The following is a 17893-nucleotide window of genomic DNA, read 5'->3' as shown; positions in this document are numbered from 1 at the left end:
GTATCTATCACCAAAGAAAATTTGTACTGGCTGAGTTAATCAGGCACTGAAGTCTATTCAAGACATTACAGCAAGGGAGAGAGATTGACTTCAATTATACTAGAACAAAAGGGGGGAGTTTTGAAGCCAGTGGTGAGCCATTGGGAAAGTGCTGGAGGACACTGATGGCAAGATTTGTCAATATGATTAGGACATCTGTGTTTGCTATTTGGTGATTATCAAAGTTAGGCTCCATACTGCCACAAACACTGGGAGATAGGGGCAGTATTTCCCTTGATTCTATTTCAAAGGGATGGCTTCCAGGTTCTTCAGAAAGACATTACTAAGTTCTAAAACTGGCAAGAGTCTGGGGGAAGATCAGGATCTCAAAGGGGCAGAGAAAGTATTTACGCCTGAAAGTTTTCTAAAATAATTCTCTAAAAAAGGGAGGTCAGGGACCTAAAGTCAGAAATCTGTCTAAAGTTTAGTCAATCTGAGAGGGATGTTAAGGTTGCCTTGGTCACTGTTAAAAAGAAAATGCTTAGCATTTCAGATTTCTACCCATTCCCTGTTTCTCTCTACAAATGTGTATGAGCGTGGGAAGAAAGTGAAACTGATGTAGCTGTGTGTCTGATGACAAAAGATGAGGACTTTGAATTCATGCAATGTCCCCTGGATTCTTACTGTCACTTCTGCAGTGTGGCCACTGTTGATCACCTGTTGGTAATCACTCAGTTGTGACTGGAATTAATGGATATTTTTTTTCTTTCTTGGCAACACCCTCGGCACATGGAAGTTCCCAGGCCAGGGATCTAATCTGAGCTGCAGTTGCAGCCTACACCACAGCTGTGGCAACACTGGATCCTCAACCCACTGTGCCAGGCCAGGAGTGGAACATGTGCCGCCACAGAGACAATGCTGGATCCTTAACCCCCACTGCACCACAGCAGGACTCCTGATTATTTTTTTAAATAGAAGGTACTATGTTGGTACCTCCCAGTGAATTCACTGGTTCTGTTTGCCTCCTGTCTTGAGATTATTGAGTTCTGCATCCTCTTTGCTTTTTGTTTTTGTTTTGTCTTTTTGCCATTTCTTGGGCTGCTCCCATGGCGTATGGAGGTTCCCAGGCTAGGGGTCGAATCGGAGTTGTAGCCGCTGGCCTACGCCAGAGCCACAGCAATGTGGGATCCAAGCTGTGTCTGCCACCTACACCACAGCTCACGGTAACGCTGGATCCTTAACCCACTGAGCAAGGCCAGGGATCGAACCCGCAACCTCCTGGTTCCTAGTCCAATTCGTTAACCACTGAGCCACAACATGAACTCCTGCATCCTCTTTGTATACACTAATATTCTGCCTTTCTTTTGTCTCATTATCCAGAGGTAAATACAAATTCCTATATTCATTGTATATATTTACCTCTTGATAACCAGGGCATTACAGCCAGTTCATTTACCTGTCTTCCACTGGCACCTCTGCATATTGCTTATTATGTGTTAGGGCACTAAGCCAGAAGCTGAAGTTTCCTAATAGCCTATACCTCCCTAACACTATTCCAGAAGTAAGTATACTCCATACACACACTCCAGATATTCTCAGTTATCCCAAACCAGCTGACTTTTTCCACTGACTTCTGTTATTCTTCTTCTCACCCCTCAGGGCCTTTTCTTCCATACGATTCCAAGGCCTATTACTCTAGGCCCTGTTTCCTATATCTTAATTTGCAGCTATAAAAATCTCTTAAATCCTGTCTTTCATGACAAAATTGTATCACTAAAGAGGCTAAAACTTAATTCATGAAATTCAAAGCTTATCAGTAGCTTTCTAGCACTAACCATTTCCCTCTTCCCTGGGGCAATATACTTCAAAATGTAACTTGGAGGGGAATACTGTGAATTTAAGGGAAAAATTTAATCCCCTGATTTAATATTTGCAAAATATTACCCGTCACATACTTTTAAGAGATGAATCAAACATATGAGATGGTCACCTGCCTATAAAAATGTTTTTAAAGTCTTAACTGACAGACACAAAAACAAATGTCTTACAGTTAGACTAAAGTTCTGTCTAGCAATCTGTGCTTTCTCTTTATAATTTCTATGAAAGTATGAATACTGTTCCTTTTGCCATCCCCCCAAATAGAATTTATGAACTTATCTATATTCAGTTGACATAATGACAATTGTGTTTTAAAGATGTGACCTTTTTGAAATGGTGTTTATCACTTACACATGTAGCAAGTATTATCTAATTGTAAGAAGTAAAACAATTAACAATTACTTGCTATTGTTTGTTTTTTAAAGTTCTCTTCAAGGTATTTCTTAAATAACTATATTACATAATATATTTGTATGATATATTGAGATATACAATAAATGGATATATGTACATATGTATGTATGTACATGGAGAAAGAAAGGGAGAAGAGGGGAATGGTGATTGAATAAAGTGCCTTCACTCTGAAACCTTACTCTTAGTTACAAAGAAAGTGCAGATTGCCATTTGAGTCTTTTTAATTATTAGCATTGGAGTTCCCATTGTGGCTCAGTGGAAGCAAATCTGACTAGTGTCCGTGAGGAGCCAGGTTCCATCCCTGGCCTCACTCAGTGGGTTAAGGATGTGGCATTGCCATTACCTTGTGGTATAGGTTGCACACGTGGCTTGCATCTGGCGTTGCTGTAGCTGTGGCACAGGCCAGCGGCTACAGCTCTGATTTGACCCCTAGCCTGGGAATTTCTGTGTGCCTCTGGTGCAGCCCTAAAAAGACAAAAAAAAAAAAAAAACTAAAAAGAATTACTAGTATTAATAAACACACTAAGTGAATTTAATTTACAAGTTATTTTGGTTTCAATATGAGGTTTTTTCTTAATATATAAGGTTTTACTTTAATATCTACCACTATTAAATTGATGGTAAAGTTGAGTATGGTACTGTGTATGTTAGTTGTTATTAGTCAGAATAGGAGAGTGGAGATAAAATTTAGTTGTTAAAACCTTAGATCTTGGATTGAATGCTATTTATCTGGATGTTTCACATGTGAAAGCTGCCACTTCCATCATCTTTTTCCATATTGTGGCATTTTTTTTCCTTCCTGCTCTTGACATAATCTAGTTGTGAATTCCTTCCACGACAAAATGGGACAAAAATCCCCTATCTCCCATCTTTATGTTACCTGGCTACCAACTGGCTATTTCCTGATTTCATTTTTTTAAAGAAGGATTCCAGTAATATGACCTCTTCATTTGACATACTTTATTACAGCTCTCTACCTAGAACATAGCAAAAAAGCTCATAGACCTACACACACACACCCCAATTTAAGGATCTAACTTTCCAGGTTAGACTCTTGTCTTCCACATCTTTGATCTTCCCCCAGCAAACTCATTCAGATTACGCACATAGTGAGCAATCGAGAAATGTTTGTGGAACATAGTTGAATGTCCACAATTATTCTGAGCTTTCTGATAAAAATGATGACTCATCACAGAATAAATTTAGCATGAAGAGCCCAAACTTTAACTGGGCTGTGCGACTGTCCTAATAGAATTCACAAGCCCTGCCTGCTAGGAACCTGCAGAAGGAACGTGAGAATTTGACAGCAATATTATTTGGCCACTAGCTTTTAATCAGCCAGGTGGCAATTAGAAACACTCCTTAGTCAGAAGCTTTGCTTTAGGAAGGAAGGAGTGGAGGCGGGTGTGAGCTGCAGAAGCTCCACTCAGCGCAAGGCATGCCGGGACACTGCGGAGCTCAATCACCGTCACCAAGGCAACCAGTGCGCACGCGGTGGTCATGGAGACAGGCCGGCGACTCAGAGCCTAGCTGAGGGGCTGCCTTCGTCCTGGCAGGGCAAGATGCTTCGAGGAGGCTATAAGGCCTCTGAAAGGCGAAGACACTTGAGCGACCGCCTCAGCCGGCGACAAGACCAGGCGCTGAGCAGCAGTATCTACCTCCTACGCGAAATGGGCCCCACTGCCTTCCTGCTGAGGGAGGAGGAGCCGGAAAACAAGGATTTCCGAGTAACTACCGCCCCCAACTCGGTCCCAGCAGGCCGGATCCGCTGGGTCCCCACAGGCCTACCCTGTATGAACCCCACTGGCAAATGTTGCAGACTCTAAAGATGTGCAAATTGCAGAGGGAAATAATATTTGTTAGATAAATTCCAATTATTGGAGGTTAGGACTCCAGATTGCATTCAGCTCTTCTAAAATGCTCTTTTAAGCTCTTCTTCAAGCCCCTTAATCTTTGGGCTTGAAAAAGTGAGACGTTTTGTATGAATATATGGTTTGCATTTATTTGCGTTCTGGAATCCGTTAGCAGTCACTAACGGATATCTGTGTAAACGAAATATCTGTTTACAAACAGTATTTATTTGCTAAATAAATAAAATCGGGTTTTCTTTAGTCATTCTGAAGCTTTAACAAGACCCTTTTAAAGTATGACTTAAATGGCGATGCCTTGGAAAGGTCTTAATGAATAAAAATTCCTTTTAATTTTGCTAAAAGACCACAAATATTTCATATTCATATATGAAATATGAATCCTACTCTCACCACTCGAAAATCCAAGAGTTGACTAGGAAATTTTAGTTTGATGCACTTTAAATACTGAATACAGATTACAAAACTGCCTATTTCAAAGGTCCTTTTTTCACTTTGTTGTTTACAATACTTGGAGCATTTAATAAATAGTTTAAGCCAGTATAGATTTGGTGAATTAATTTAGTTTTCTTGAATAAAATTAAATAAACTCACCAATTCAAACGCACAAAACAAAAATCCCAGATGAAGTGCTTTATCAAAGGTCATTAGCTCCACTGCAAAGCAGAATTTCCTTTCAGTTAGAAATTTATAGTTTTTTTTCAAGCTTTTAAAATTAGATTTCTTTTCACTTGCCTAAATGACGTTCACTTAAAAAAAGTCGTAGCTGACAATGCAGTTTGTTGAGCAAGGCAAAGAATATGGAAGTGAAAAATTAGACTGGTGTCAAGAATTAGGACGTCTCAATAGACTTAAGATGACAAGCATTTGACCTTGTTGGAGTTAGCTAAACTAAATTATCTCTTGAAACTCTTTTAATCCAATTATCTTTTAACTAAATTTTACTCCATAACTCTAAAAATTAATTGGGGTTTTTAAGTGTGCATTTTTTTTTTTAAGGTTTCTCTAGGAAATCCTCATGTTTGTAACTGTTCTGTGTTTCTGAAAGGAGGGGAACTTTGTAAACATATATGCTGGTAAGTGACTTTGTAATAAAAATCCTCCACAAAGGAACATCTTGGTATATTATATGTTTTGCCTTTTTCATGGTTTGAGTACTGCAAGATTAAAGAAATTTGTTGTTGGAGGAATATAAAAGTAAAATGGTCACAGCTTATCAATATAGTTTTGGGTATTTATGTCATTTCAAAAATTAAGTAAGGTTTAAATTGAGAAACATACTACCACCTCTTCATGTTTGGAATGTTATTGTTTTCAATAAGGAAAAAAACAGTGTTAGATTTTCACTATGTACAAATGCGAAATCTAACTATAAAACAGGAGGAAAAAACCCTCCCTGATTCATATCATCGATGATAATTACATGGTTCATTATGATATTTTTTTTAATTTTTATTATTTTCCTTTTCAATAAGCATTTGACTATGAATCTTTTGAAATAGAACTCTACTAAAAATTATTTCTGTCAAATCTGAAATTTTTCCTCTAGAGTCAGAACCAGTTTATAGAGCATCCCAGAAATTAAAAACAGAAAAAATTCTTAATTTGAACCCAACTGAACTCATTTTGTTTACCTGCTATACTTACACTAACAAGTCACTAATTATGTTATTATAGAAAATTTGTAATTGATATTTAAAGGAGAAAAATCAAACAAGAAATTAAGAAAAAAAGTTTGTATCTCTTATTTTAATGCTTTTATTCACAGGTTAAAAAACAGTGTATATCTGCTATTATAATACCAAGGTTTTTGTTGTTATGATCAATTTTTTTGAGCATCTACTAACACAAGTTATTTGCTCTAGTTAGCATAAAAATATAAAATACGATCCTTTCAAAACTTGCAATTTGGTTTCATTATTATACATAAAATAGTTTATTTTTATTTCATGCCAGCTACCTCAGGGCAAGGGCATTCTGTTCTGATTTTTATGTCACTTATTTTTTACAGTATGCTTACCATAAACTGAATTGAAATATAATCCCAGTATTTAATATAATGTATTTAATATATTTAAGTAAGTATTTAATATATAATCTCCTACTTTTTAAAAAAGTCATATTCCATTTTAATTAATGATATTTGAAAACATTTTTCTACCATACATTAAAGTGGTATATTTAGGAAAACAGTCATTTATTACTCTATCCAGAAAATTCCTCCGTTTTCAGGAGTAGGAAACTTCCAGGGATAATTGTGAATACTGAGATTCCCTCACTAACCTCTTTTTATGAATGACTCTATCTCATGAGGAGATATGTGGACTCTCTCTGGCAAATCTCTTTACTACAAATGTCTTTTGTTTCCATTGATCATACTTTTTCACATAGAATTATTATAAAAGATAAATTTGACTACTCTTGTAACAGAAAACTGATGAGAATTTTAAGTTTATCCCTAATACTTTCATCAATATAAATTCTATAATGCCATTCCTGTTCTAAAATTAAAATGAAATAGTACCTTTTGAGGTTATGTCAAAAATAAATGTTTTATTTTGCTTTTCTACTTTTGAACATTAGGGTCTTGTTGAAAAAATTCAAGCTTCCGAGGAATCATGAATGTAAGTTGTTTGTGTATGGGTTTTTACTAATTGAAGTTAACAAATTTTTTTACTTAGACATTCTAAAATTAGACAAGTATTTTTCTAGACAATCTGACAACTATCTGTAGCCCAGTTTGTTACACTTAAGATAGAACATTTTTATTCATATTTAACACAAAATGTAACTTTATATGTCATTTCAAATTACATTTTCATTAATAATAATGGAATAATAAATAATGGAATGAAATAATGCCAGTTATTTTTTAGAAAAAATTCTCTCGTTTTCTAAGCAAGTATTCACAGTAGTTTGTGTCTAAATTTATTTTAATTATAAGAAAAATAACAAATGTGATTTTTCACATCCTAAAAATACAGTTGACATGATACATAATCTTTTTTTTTTTTTGTCTTTTTAGACCATACTCTTGGCATATGCAGGTTCCCAGGCTAGGGGTCGAACTGGGTCTAATATGGCATAGCAATGCCAGATCCGAGCTGCGTCTGTGGTCCACAGCTCCTGGCAACACCAGATCCTTAACTCACTGAGGCCAGAGATTCAACCTGAATCCTCATGGATACTAGTCAGATTTGCTTCTGCTGAACCACGACAGGAACTCTACATGATACGTAATTTTATTTAAAAATGTTTACTGACAAGTTTTTATGCAAAATATATATATATATTTTTTTAGAGTAAAACAATTTTTATGTCAATAATTGAGTTTAAAGTCAGTAATGTGAAATTTTTATAATTTAAACTTTATATTTAGGTTTAAAGTCTTAAGTCCTCAACAATAAAAGAGAAAGAAAAATAATTTTATTATAGTTTATTTAGATTTGTACATTTTATAATGAAGATGCTGTCATTATGGAAGTGTTTCCTGCAAAAAGTTATTTAATCCATACCAGACTCATCTAAGAACTGCAACATTTTAACATTTATAAATAAAAGCTTATAATATTCATAAAGCATTAAAACAATTATCAATTTTCTTTTTTTTTTTCAATTTAGTGTTTGATTCTATTTAGGCAGGTTCATTCCTCCCAGCTATTATATAAGTACAATCACAGTAGACATTTAAAAGTTTTACTAGGTAACAAATTACATTAATGATGTACAGGGATATTTCTTTTGCAATCTTCTCTCTTTCTACACATTTTCTTAGAAATGTCTCATATTTTCTGTCTCCAGTTGTTATCTTTATACTAGTGATTTCCGCATCTTATCAGCAGACCAGTATTTCCAGCTGCCTTATGGGCAGCACAATTTTAGAGGTCACACAGGCATTTTGAGTACTAAATTCCCTCCATGTACGCTCCCCTGTTGTATTCCCTACCTCACATATTGGCTTTTTTTTCCTTTCATCTCCAAAGCTAGAAACCTTGGCATTCTCATTGACTTTTTCTCTCCCGTTCTCTTCTTTCTTAAATAAGTCCAGTTTATGTTATATCCTACCTACTTCTCAACAGTGATCTTACCTCTCCATCCTCATTCTCACTTTTGTTCAACCTTCATCAGCCTTTAGTACTATTTTTTTTTTTTTTTTTTTTTTTTTGCAATTTCTTGGGCCGCTCCCACGGCATGGAGGTTCCCAGGCTAGGGGTCGAATCAGAGCTTGTAGCCACCGACCTATGCTAGAGCCACAGCAACGCAGTACTATTCTTTATAGCCTTCTTGTTTCCAGCACCTGAATATTGTTGCTTCCTCCTTCACACTGTATACAAAAGGTTCTTTCAGAAATGTCACTTACTCGCTTCTTCAAACTGTCTGCCAACCCCTTCATACAAAATGATTAGGTTATATGATTTCATATATATTATTTTCTTCTCTATTTTTCCTTTTTAGCCACCTGAAATGTTCACATCCTTTCCAAAGTCTTAATTATTCTCTACACTATTTTCCATATCATTTTCACAAGCTTCTATACTAGGGCTGCCCAATACAAATATAATGTGAACTACATGTGTTGTTTTCTAGTAACCATGTTATAAAAAGTAAAAAGAAATAGGAAATTAATTTTAGTAATACATTGTAATTTAACCCAAAACCCAAAATATTGTCTCAATACATAATCAGTATAAAAATTATGAGATATTTTCATGTTTTTTTCATACTGTCTTCAAAACCTGGTGTGTATTTTTACATTTAGAGTGCTCTCAATTCAGACACAATATTTGTATTGGAAATGCTTGATCTGCATTTAGATATCATAAAATATTCAGTTGAAAAATAGATTTACATAGTACCCAAATCATTTTAAACATACTTACAAATTTTCCAGTAACTATAGATCATCAGTTTTCCACTTAAATTTAAGTAAAATTTAAAATTCAGTTTTTCAGTCACACTATCCACATTTCAAGTGCTCAGTGACCACATATGGCTCCTGGCTACCATATTGGACAGTGGAACCCAATTGCAATCAAAAAATATTTATTGTACTGCATATTAGTCAGGAGCTCTGCTAGGTGATTTATTTAATAAATTGAATTATATGAATTGCCATTATTTTTTTCATCTACAAAAATGATAATTTCATATGGATCAATCTGATATTTTGTATTATTCTTTGTACTCTTGAAGGCAGAAACCATGTCTTATTCTTTTTATTAATATCCCTACAATAGGAAATTTTTTTTAAGTTTAAAGTTGATCCTACATATTAATTTTGAAAAATTATATTGTACTGAAATATCTTCCATATCTCATATTTAAAAGAAGATTTAGTTACTCAACATTGAGAAAATCCTTTGTGTACAAATATTTAAAGAAAGTATGTCTCAATGATGTTGAAATTCATCATTTAAATGAGAGCTAGAACAAACATACATGAAAATTAAAATAATTCAAAGAAAGCTTTAAGCAATTATTCATTAATATTATGTAAAGTAGGAGTTCCCATTGTGGCTTAACAGGTTAGGAACTTGACTGGTATCTGTGAGGGTGCAAGTTCCATCCCTGGCCTTGTTCAGTGAGTTAAGGATCTGGTCACAGATGGGGCTCAGATCCCATGTTGCTATGGCTGTGGTGTAGGCCAGCAGCTACAGCTCCAATTCAACCCCTAGCCTAGGAACTTCCATATGACACAAGTGCAGCCCTAAAAAAAAAAAGGCAAAAAAATTGTGTAAAGTATGTATGTAAATGTAGAGAAGACAGTTACTAGTAATAAAGCAAAAGTGTTTTGATCATTCATAGATTCTTTTCTAAAACAAATCTGGAGACAATTATTTGTACCATAGTGTTGCATACCAGAAACCTGAGATTCTCTTTTATTTTTGAAGACATACAAAAATTATTTTTTTATAAAGATAAGTTTTGAACACTGAGTATTCTTTCCCATTACCCAGCAAATGTTCCCCAGCAAAATCTGTATTTATCACCTAATGGTTTCACCCAAATACAGTGTCTAGTAAATACCATCTGTCCCTTTTTTTCAATTAAATATTTATGGATAAAATAAAAACTGCATTTAAGAAAAACTCTTAAAATTCCCACCACAAAGATATAATAAACTTTTTGTTTTCTATCTTCCTTTTTGACTTTATATTTATGTATACCTAATAATTTGTGGAAATTTTGTGTGTGTGTGTTTGTGTTCTGCTTTTATTACACATTGTTACTTTATAAATATTTTCAATGCTGTGTAGTCTCTCTAATTCACATCAATAAATGTTAAATAAATTATGATACACCGTAATTTATTTAACATTCTTCCATTGTTAGGCATTTCATTTATTTCTAACTACCTGTTATATTCTTTGTACGTGAAACTTTTTCTTTCAATTATTTCTTTAGCCTAAAGTCTCCCTAACTGGAAATTAGAATAAAAATATGTTTCATTGAGATATAATTGACATATAAAATATTAGTTTTGAGTATACAACGTAATGATAAAATATTTGTATATATTGCAAAATGATCACAATAAGTCTAGTTAACATCCAGTACCACACAAATTTTTTCTTCTGATGAGAATTTTTAAGATCTGTTGTTTTAGCAGCTCTCAAATATTCTGGCAAACATCAACCATTCTCTATATCTATGAATTCAAGTGTTTTATTCTCTTTTTATGTATTAATATCTTTATGTCTGTCACCCATATGTACTAATCTTTAAAGTACTTTTGTTGATTTATGATTTCAGCAGCATGTCAATTTTCTGCTAGTTTTGCTTTTTGGATTCATGTTTTAGTCACATTCACCAATATTACTTAAGCATAAAATGAAAGACATTAACAGTATATTTAAGTCTCCAAGGAAAATAAAGGTACATAGAAAAATTTTGAAAAGCTAGTAATATTTCTATAATGTTGAAAAGAAGACTAAGTCACACAAAGTGAGAAAAAAATACCAGATTCAAGGTTCATAATAATCTATTCATTCCTAGAAAATTAAATAAGAAAATAGTCTCATTCTTCTATACATCTGACATACCCTTAGAAGATCTAAAGTGCCATGAAATAATTTTTTTAAATAAAAAATGAAAATAACATTAGGCAAACGAAATGTAACATGTTTTTTTTCCTATTGAATTGTTTTGGTTTATTTGACCATTTATATATACCAGGCATATATACTATACCTCAAAAAAACAACACAACCAGCAAAAATTTTAAAATATAATGTTAATTAATAACACAGGATTAAAGTCATATGGCATAGAATAGGTCTCAGGAAGCCGAAGATCTGAGTTATAATTGCAGGCTTTCCCTCTACTTTTGAAGCCAACCCAATTGCTGTTCTGCTGATTTTGAAGAAAGATTAAATGGGCTCCTGGCTTATATATAAGATTTTAAAACAAATCTGCTAGTAGAAAATGCAATATATAGACTTACATTCAATGAACTGTTTCTTGTTTAAAGATCTGATACCAGAAGTAGATGATAAGAAGTTAAAAGGCAGTGTGATATGCGAGTAAAGTGGTCTTTGGAGTCAGACCCAGTTAACAGTTCCCCCACAAAGTAGCTCTTCAGCTTGAGTCTCTGGGTTGTATTTGTCTGTCAAATAGAGGTATCTTCTTCCTCAGAGTGGTTACTAAGGATTTCACAAGGATATATATATAATACATATATATACACATATACATCCTTTCATATATATGTAATTTGTGGATATGTACTCAATAGTTAGTAAAGGAGAATATGGGTATTTAAAAAACCAGAGTCCCATGACAGACACCAAGTGATTCACAAGCCAGAGGGACCAGGGTTTTGAGTCACAAGACCTAAATTAGAATGCTCTCTCTGCCACTGCTGTGTGTGTTATTGGCTGTGGTTCCAGGTAAAAAGGTTACTACCTCTTTTTTTCTACTCCTAGGCCATATAATAGCCCAAGCAGAGACCATGAGCCAGTTTAAGTCAGTCACCAACAGGGCAAATACCTGACTCAACATCTGCTTGGTATATACAAAGAGCTTTGTGGTCAGGTGAACCTGAAATCTGGTCACCCTCTAGCCATGTGGTTTGGGAAAATTGCATAATCTTATTTTGGCTGCTCATCCTTCAAGTGACTTTTGCCAAAGTCAGCATATTTCAAAGACTTTAAGTAGCAAACTTTTATTTTTGTTAAAGTCCAATTTCCTTAGATATTTGCAGTGAAAATAGCTGCAGATCTCTAGGATACAGTTCCATATTTCATAATGGAAAGAAATTAATTAAAACTATTTAAAAATATTTAATTACAGATATTCAATACCTTTATTGTTGAGTAAAAGATACCAAAATAAAACATTCCCAAAGCATAACACTGAAACTGCCAGTTTTATTCTTATAGGACTCAAAAATTTAGTGGCATTCCTATAATACCATGAGGAAGTAGAACAAGCCCTCAAAAAAAAAAAGTAAAAATGCCAAGATCTTCCCCAACCATAAGTATTTTTGTTTGTTTGTTTGGCCACACCCATAGCATATGGAAATTCCCATGCCAGGGATCAAATCCAAGCCACAGCAGCGATCTACACCACAGTTGCAGCAACACCAACTCCTTAACCCACTGAATCACAGTGGGAACCCCAAGTATTTTTAGTCTACAAAATAGAGTTTCCTTTAAAATTAAGTAGTTTTTGTAAGACATTTATCCTTGATGTGATCTATTAAGTATGACTATAGTCAGAAAGGAAGTTGGGCCCATTATTTTTGCAGAAATTGAAAATAGCACCATCATTAAGATCAGGAAGAGAAAGAGTTGTATCCATCTTTTGGGAAAATGTGACAGGACAGGTGAGAATGAAGCCTCACAGAGAATTTGTGGGTATTGCTGGAGGAATTAGAGATGTTCTCTAGTACGCGGGTAATCCTTCTTCCCTGAACACTGCTGTTTTGGCCAGAAATTTTCAGCCCAAATGGGTGGTCATCAGTGGATATGTTTGAACTTTGTTCCTGATTAGAAGAGCGGAAATGAGAGAATCCTGGACTCTCAACCCTTAGCTTCTGATAATGCTCTCATCTAATACAACCATTTTGGGTATCACACTATTGCTGGCCTCATAATCTTGGGGTGATACATGAACCTCTGTGAGCTGGATTCCAAAGAGAGTGGCCAGAGAATTACTGAGGCAGTATGAAACTTTCTTGCAAACAGCTAAAGCTCAGAAGAGAGTATCATTTTCTTCATGCCACTTGCACCATGTGTTGCTAGAATAATCCCACATGGCCATATCTAGGGGGCTCCAAACCCAGCTCTTAGAGAGCTCTTTGAGAAATTTTTGCTGCTAGATCCCTATCACAAGGTCCTCTACAGTGAGAAGTTCTAGAGCTTGCCTAATTTCTGATGATTTCTCCATATACTTCAAATACCAGTTGACTCTGACTCTATCATCAGACTTGTAGCAGAGAGGTAGCCAGTTCTCTGGGCTTGGATGACTAAATCTATAAAGGTTTTGTAACACAATTGCTTGATCATGCCCAGATTCAGTGTTTGCAATAGGGATCTTATAACTAGAATCACTGACAATGAAATAAAAATTCTCATGGAATTTCACTAGGATCTATAAAACTGTAAATCTGAAAAAAAAAAAAAAAAAAAAAAAAGCTATTAGGAGCTCCCGTCGTGGCGCAGTGGTTAACGAATCCGACTAGGAACCATGAGGTTGCAGGTTCGATTCCTGAACTCGCTCAGTGGGTTAAGGATCCAGCATTGCCACGCGCTGTGGTGTAGGTCACAGATTTGGCTCGGATCCTATGTTGCTGTGGCTCTGGCGTAGGCTGGTGGCTACAGCTCTGATTCAACTCCTAGCCTGGGAACCTTCATATGCCGCGGGAATCGGCCCTAGAAAAGGGGGGAAAAAATGTAAATCTGGCATAATACCTTCTTGGAGAGAATATTTAACACGGTCTATTTCACAACGGAGGAAGCATTCTTCGCATGCTATTTATTTATTACTTCTTATTTAGTAGGTTTTGTTCTGTGTCTGCACCTCATTTTGATTTTAACTAACTTTTCTTTGATATTAATGGAGTTGAACATCCATTGACTTGTTTACATGTGTGAGTTGTGCTTTGGCTATTTATTTACTGGGATAAGCTACAAACTCCTCCTCAATATAGAGATTACCCCTCTTTGCAAATGTTTTCCTAATGTCATAATTTTTTAATATGGCTTTATTAAATTTTGTGTTTGGATTTTTAGCCATATGTATGCGGGTTTTTTTGTTTTGTTTTGTAACCATTCATGTATATTGTTTCAATGCTTTGAAAGTTGTCCTTCATCCATAGTATTTTGGAGGTTTATTTCTGCTAGTTTTTCTGTTGTATTTTTTATTCTTCCTTATGGCATCCATGTGTAGTTGTATTGCTATAAATTGGAGGTTGGTATTTGGTTGGAATTAATTTTATCCATGTTTATACCAAGTTATCTCAATAACAGCTATAGAACAGTGCTTTTTTTCATCCCTGTTTCATAATTTTTATTATTTAGTGAGTCCTTATTTATTTTTATTGTTTATTATAATGCAAAATGATGTCTGATAAGGTTAGCTGTCTTGCTCTTCTCTATAAAATAATATTCTTTTGTAATCTAATTTTTCTAAATTAATTTCTGAAGAATTTGTTTCTCCCTTTTATTCCCCAAATTTGTGTTACACCACATAGAACAGTTTGTGGCCAGCTCCTCTTATGAATTTTATATTTCAATATTTCTGCTGCCCTAGAGAATCTTCATTCCTCAAAGCACAATCTTTTGTTCTTCATTTTCCTCTTCATTTTTGTAGGGAGCAGCTGTTGCTGTGTCTCTGTGACAAATAGCCCTCATCCTCCAAAGTAATGGTTAATTGAAGTATGATACCCTCCTGCATTCCACCTGCCACCCCACCTCAGACAAGGAACAGTGATTTTTGTTTTGAAAAGTAACTATGATGTTTTCAGTATTTTTAGGGTTTAATTGATAATCCTTTTAAGGAAAATGATTTTTTTACTCTATACATATTTAAGAATGTATAAAGTGAATGGAATTCAGAGGGACCCATAACATCTGGTATTTTTAAATTGCATCATGTTAAGAGAGGGGAAGAGGCAGGTGCATGGGAGTGGGCCAGAGAATAAAGGATCTAGGATGCCTTGATCAAAATTCTGTGCACTTACAACACCATTTCTTATAACGACAAAAGGATGAAGTTACCTTGTGGCGCAGCATGTTAAGAACCTTGTGTTGTCACTGCAATGGCTCAGTTCACTGCTGTGGTATGGGTTTGATCCTTGGCCCAGGAATCTCCCTCCACATGCTGCAGGTGTGGCTAATAATAATTATTATTGTAATAAAGACAGCAGGATGGAGAAAATTCAGAATTCAAAGAATGTACACCCCAAAAGTATAGATAATATACTTAATAGATTGTCTTGAAAAATACTGACCAAATTTGTGAAGGATGTGGATACCAAAACACTGAGATAACTGAGTCTTGCTCTCTCATAATTCATTTGCTAATTATTCATCTAGCAAATACTAAATTACACTGACTACTCTTCCCCTTTATTTATTTGTGCTTATTTATTTTAATACTCCTATATGTTAATGAAGTATTTGTTTATGAACAAGAGAACAGATCAAAATATAAGATATGATTATAATACTAATTCAAGGATTAACATTATCATATAATTAATCCAAAAACTTTATAATGCACTGGTTTCACTGACTTTCTTCGGTAACAAGGAAAAAAGAGATAACTTCTATTCTTTTTGTAAATGACTCTTTTCTGAACTTTTGGCTCTGAAAGGAATACAAAAAAGTGGTAAATGTCAGTGTAATAATTCAACCAAAACTGTCTTTCTGATATTTGGGGGAAAATGCTAACTTTCAGCCTAAGTTGTTTCTGTATCTCCATTCTGTCACTGAATTTTAATACTTTGGAATTTATCACTAGCTGCTTTGCAGTTAGGTCTTGTGGAAGGAGAAATCAGCAACTTGCTTCGGGGGATTCCTCAAGTTCAAACTCCCCAACAAGGAACGAATGATGAAAATGCACAAATTGAAGAAGATGGCTACATTAAACAGAAGGAAATTGGTTCTGATGATATCTGCTCTATTTGTCAAGAAGTGCTTTTGGAGAAAAAGCTTCCTGTCACCTTCTGCAGGTGACATGTTTTTTTCTTGGAATTCTAAAAATGCATGGAAAAATTCTAATTTAATATGTTTGTAATTGATTATCTTTTGAAACATGTTGATAGAAAAACAATACATGTTTAAACCATTATATTTAATTGGCCTTCTTTTATTTCCTAATGTGTATGTTATGAGAGGTCCTATTCTTTAATTATATCTGGGCTACATTTTACAGCATGCAAGTTAAAAAATAACTCCACTTTATTTTCCTTTTCACTTTAAGTTATTAAAGTAGATAATTTTCACATTCTATTTTATATATATGAAAAGATGCCATGGCTTAGAGTTACAGAGTTTTCTGAAAGTAAAGATTATTTTACTTTAAAATGATAAAATTCTCTTCAGCTTTTCTAAATTTTATCTTTAATTCAAAATTTCACTTACACATAAATATTTATTTACAGGGTCATACTCAATTATTCTTTAAGGCACCATAAAGTTGGACTTGGAAAATTTGGGCAATATTTGCTACTGAAATTTTTAATTTTTTTTGTCCTGATTATTTGCCAAAATTTTCATCTACAGTGTATTTTTTCACAGTGTGGAAAAGAGCTGCTTCTTTTGCTTGTTTTAAAATTATTAACTATTTCCCAAAATATTATTTCTCTCAGCAGATATTTATTGGGTACTATCACATTTACATTTGGTGATTTCTAGAAAAATAATGTGATACCCTTGCTCTCAGTAATATTTTTTATTTAAAAATTACTATTATTGGAAGTTTCCTTGTGGCACAGCAAGTTAAGGATGCAGCATTGACACATCTGTGGCACAGGTGCAAATGTGGTGTGGGTTCAGTTGCTAGCCTGAGAACTTCCATGTGCCTTGGGTGTGGCCAAAAATAATAGTAACAAGTAAAATAAAATAATGACGATGATTAATATTATTTTCCTCTTCACTTGGACTATATTCATTCTCACTTTAAAAATGAAAAATATTATAATGATGCAAAATCTTTTATCACCATTTCATTGAAATAGGGGAGACTTTGTTTGGAATTCTGATGTACTAAATTAAAGATGGTAGATTAGAGGGTTATGTGTGTAATCAAGCTATATCAGTTCAGAATCTATTTTTATGGGAAATAAAGATGGTAACAGAAAATGTACATATATATATATATACACATATACACATGCATATATATGTACATTACATATACATACAAACACACATATGTACAACTTTGCTCTATATAAATAGTAAACTTGAATTTTATTTCTAACAGACTTGGCTGTGGCAATAATGTTCATATAAAATGCATGAAGATCTTAGCTAATTTTCAGGATATGACATCGAACAATTCCATGTTAAAATGTCCTCTGTGTAGAAAAGAGTTTGCACCATTAAAACTTATTTCAGAGGAATTCAAAAACTCTAGCAGACTTGTGACTGCAGCTGAGAAACAGCGACTAGACAAACACCTTGGAATTCCCTGTAATAACTGTCAACAGTTTCCAATCGAGGGCAAGTGTTATAAGTAAGTATCAATCAGTAAAATTATAAACATGTAGTCTAAATTTTTTTTAATTTTAGTAAACTTTGAAC

General features: G+C 34.2%; 1 protein-coding gene and 1 pseudogene across 16 annotated transcripts in view; one reads left to right on the top strand and one right to left on the bottom strand.

Annotated features, from left to right (window-relative positions):
• The window catches only part of ZSWIM2 (zinc finger SWIM-type containing 2), a 45202-nt gene that overhangs the window by 18204 nt on the left and 9105 nt on the right, over nt 1–17893 (top strand). For 5 of the 16 annotated variants that reach the window (XR_014829343.1, XR_014829344.1, XM_021075297.2 and 2 more), the window contains exons 1-5: nt 3754–3998; nt 5139–5215; nt 6723–6763; nt 16107–16317; nt 17574–17825. Coding sequence is in view for 14 of the 16 variants with exons in the window: in XM_021075297.2 (XP_020930956.1) it covers nt 3834–3998; nt 5139–5215; nt 6723–6763; nt 16107–16317; nt 17574–17825 (746 nt within the window). In the remaining 2 variants the exon portion in view is untranslated. Of the gene's footprint in view, nt 1–3753; nt 4063–5138; nt 5216–6722; nt 6764–13980; nt 15471–16106; nt 16318–17573; nt 17826–17893 lie in introns of those variants that run through there. The other 11 variants (XM_084999141.1, XM_084999143.1, XM_084999140.1 and 8 more) reach the window with 5 other exon arrangements.
• On the bottom strand, nt 12792–16067 carry LOC110257089 (protein maelstrom homolog pseudogene; annotated as a pseudogene).

The sequence above is a fragment of the Sus scrofa genome, chromosome 15 (genome assembly GCF_054392235.1).
Source record: "Sus scrofa isolate SSC_HxYL_T2T_F1_AM1 chromosome 15, Sscrofa_HxYL_maternal_Yorkshire_Landrace_v2.0, whole genome shotgun sequence".
Classification (NCBI taxonomy): domain Eukaryota; kingdom Metazoa; phylum Chordata; class Mammalia; order Artiodactyla; family Suidae; genus Sus; species Sus scrofa.
This window is presented reverse-complemented; position numbering and strand designations above follow the sequence as displayed.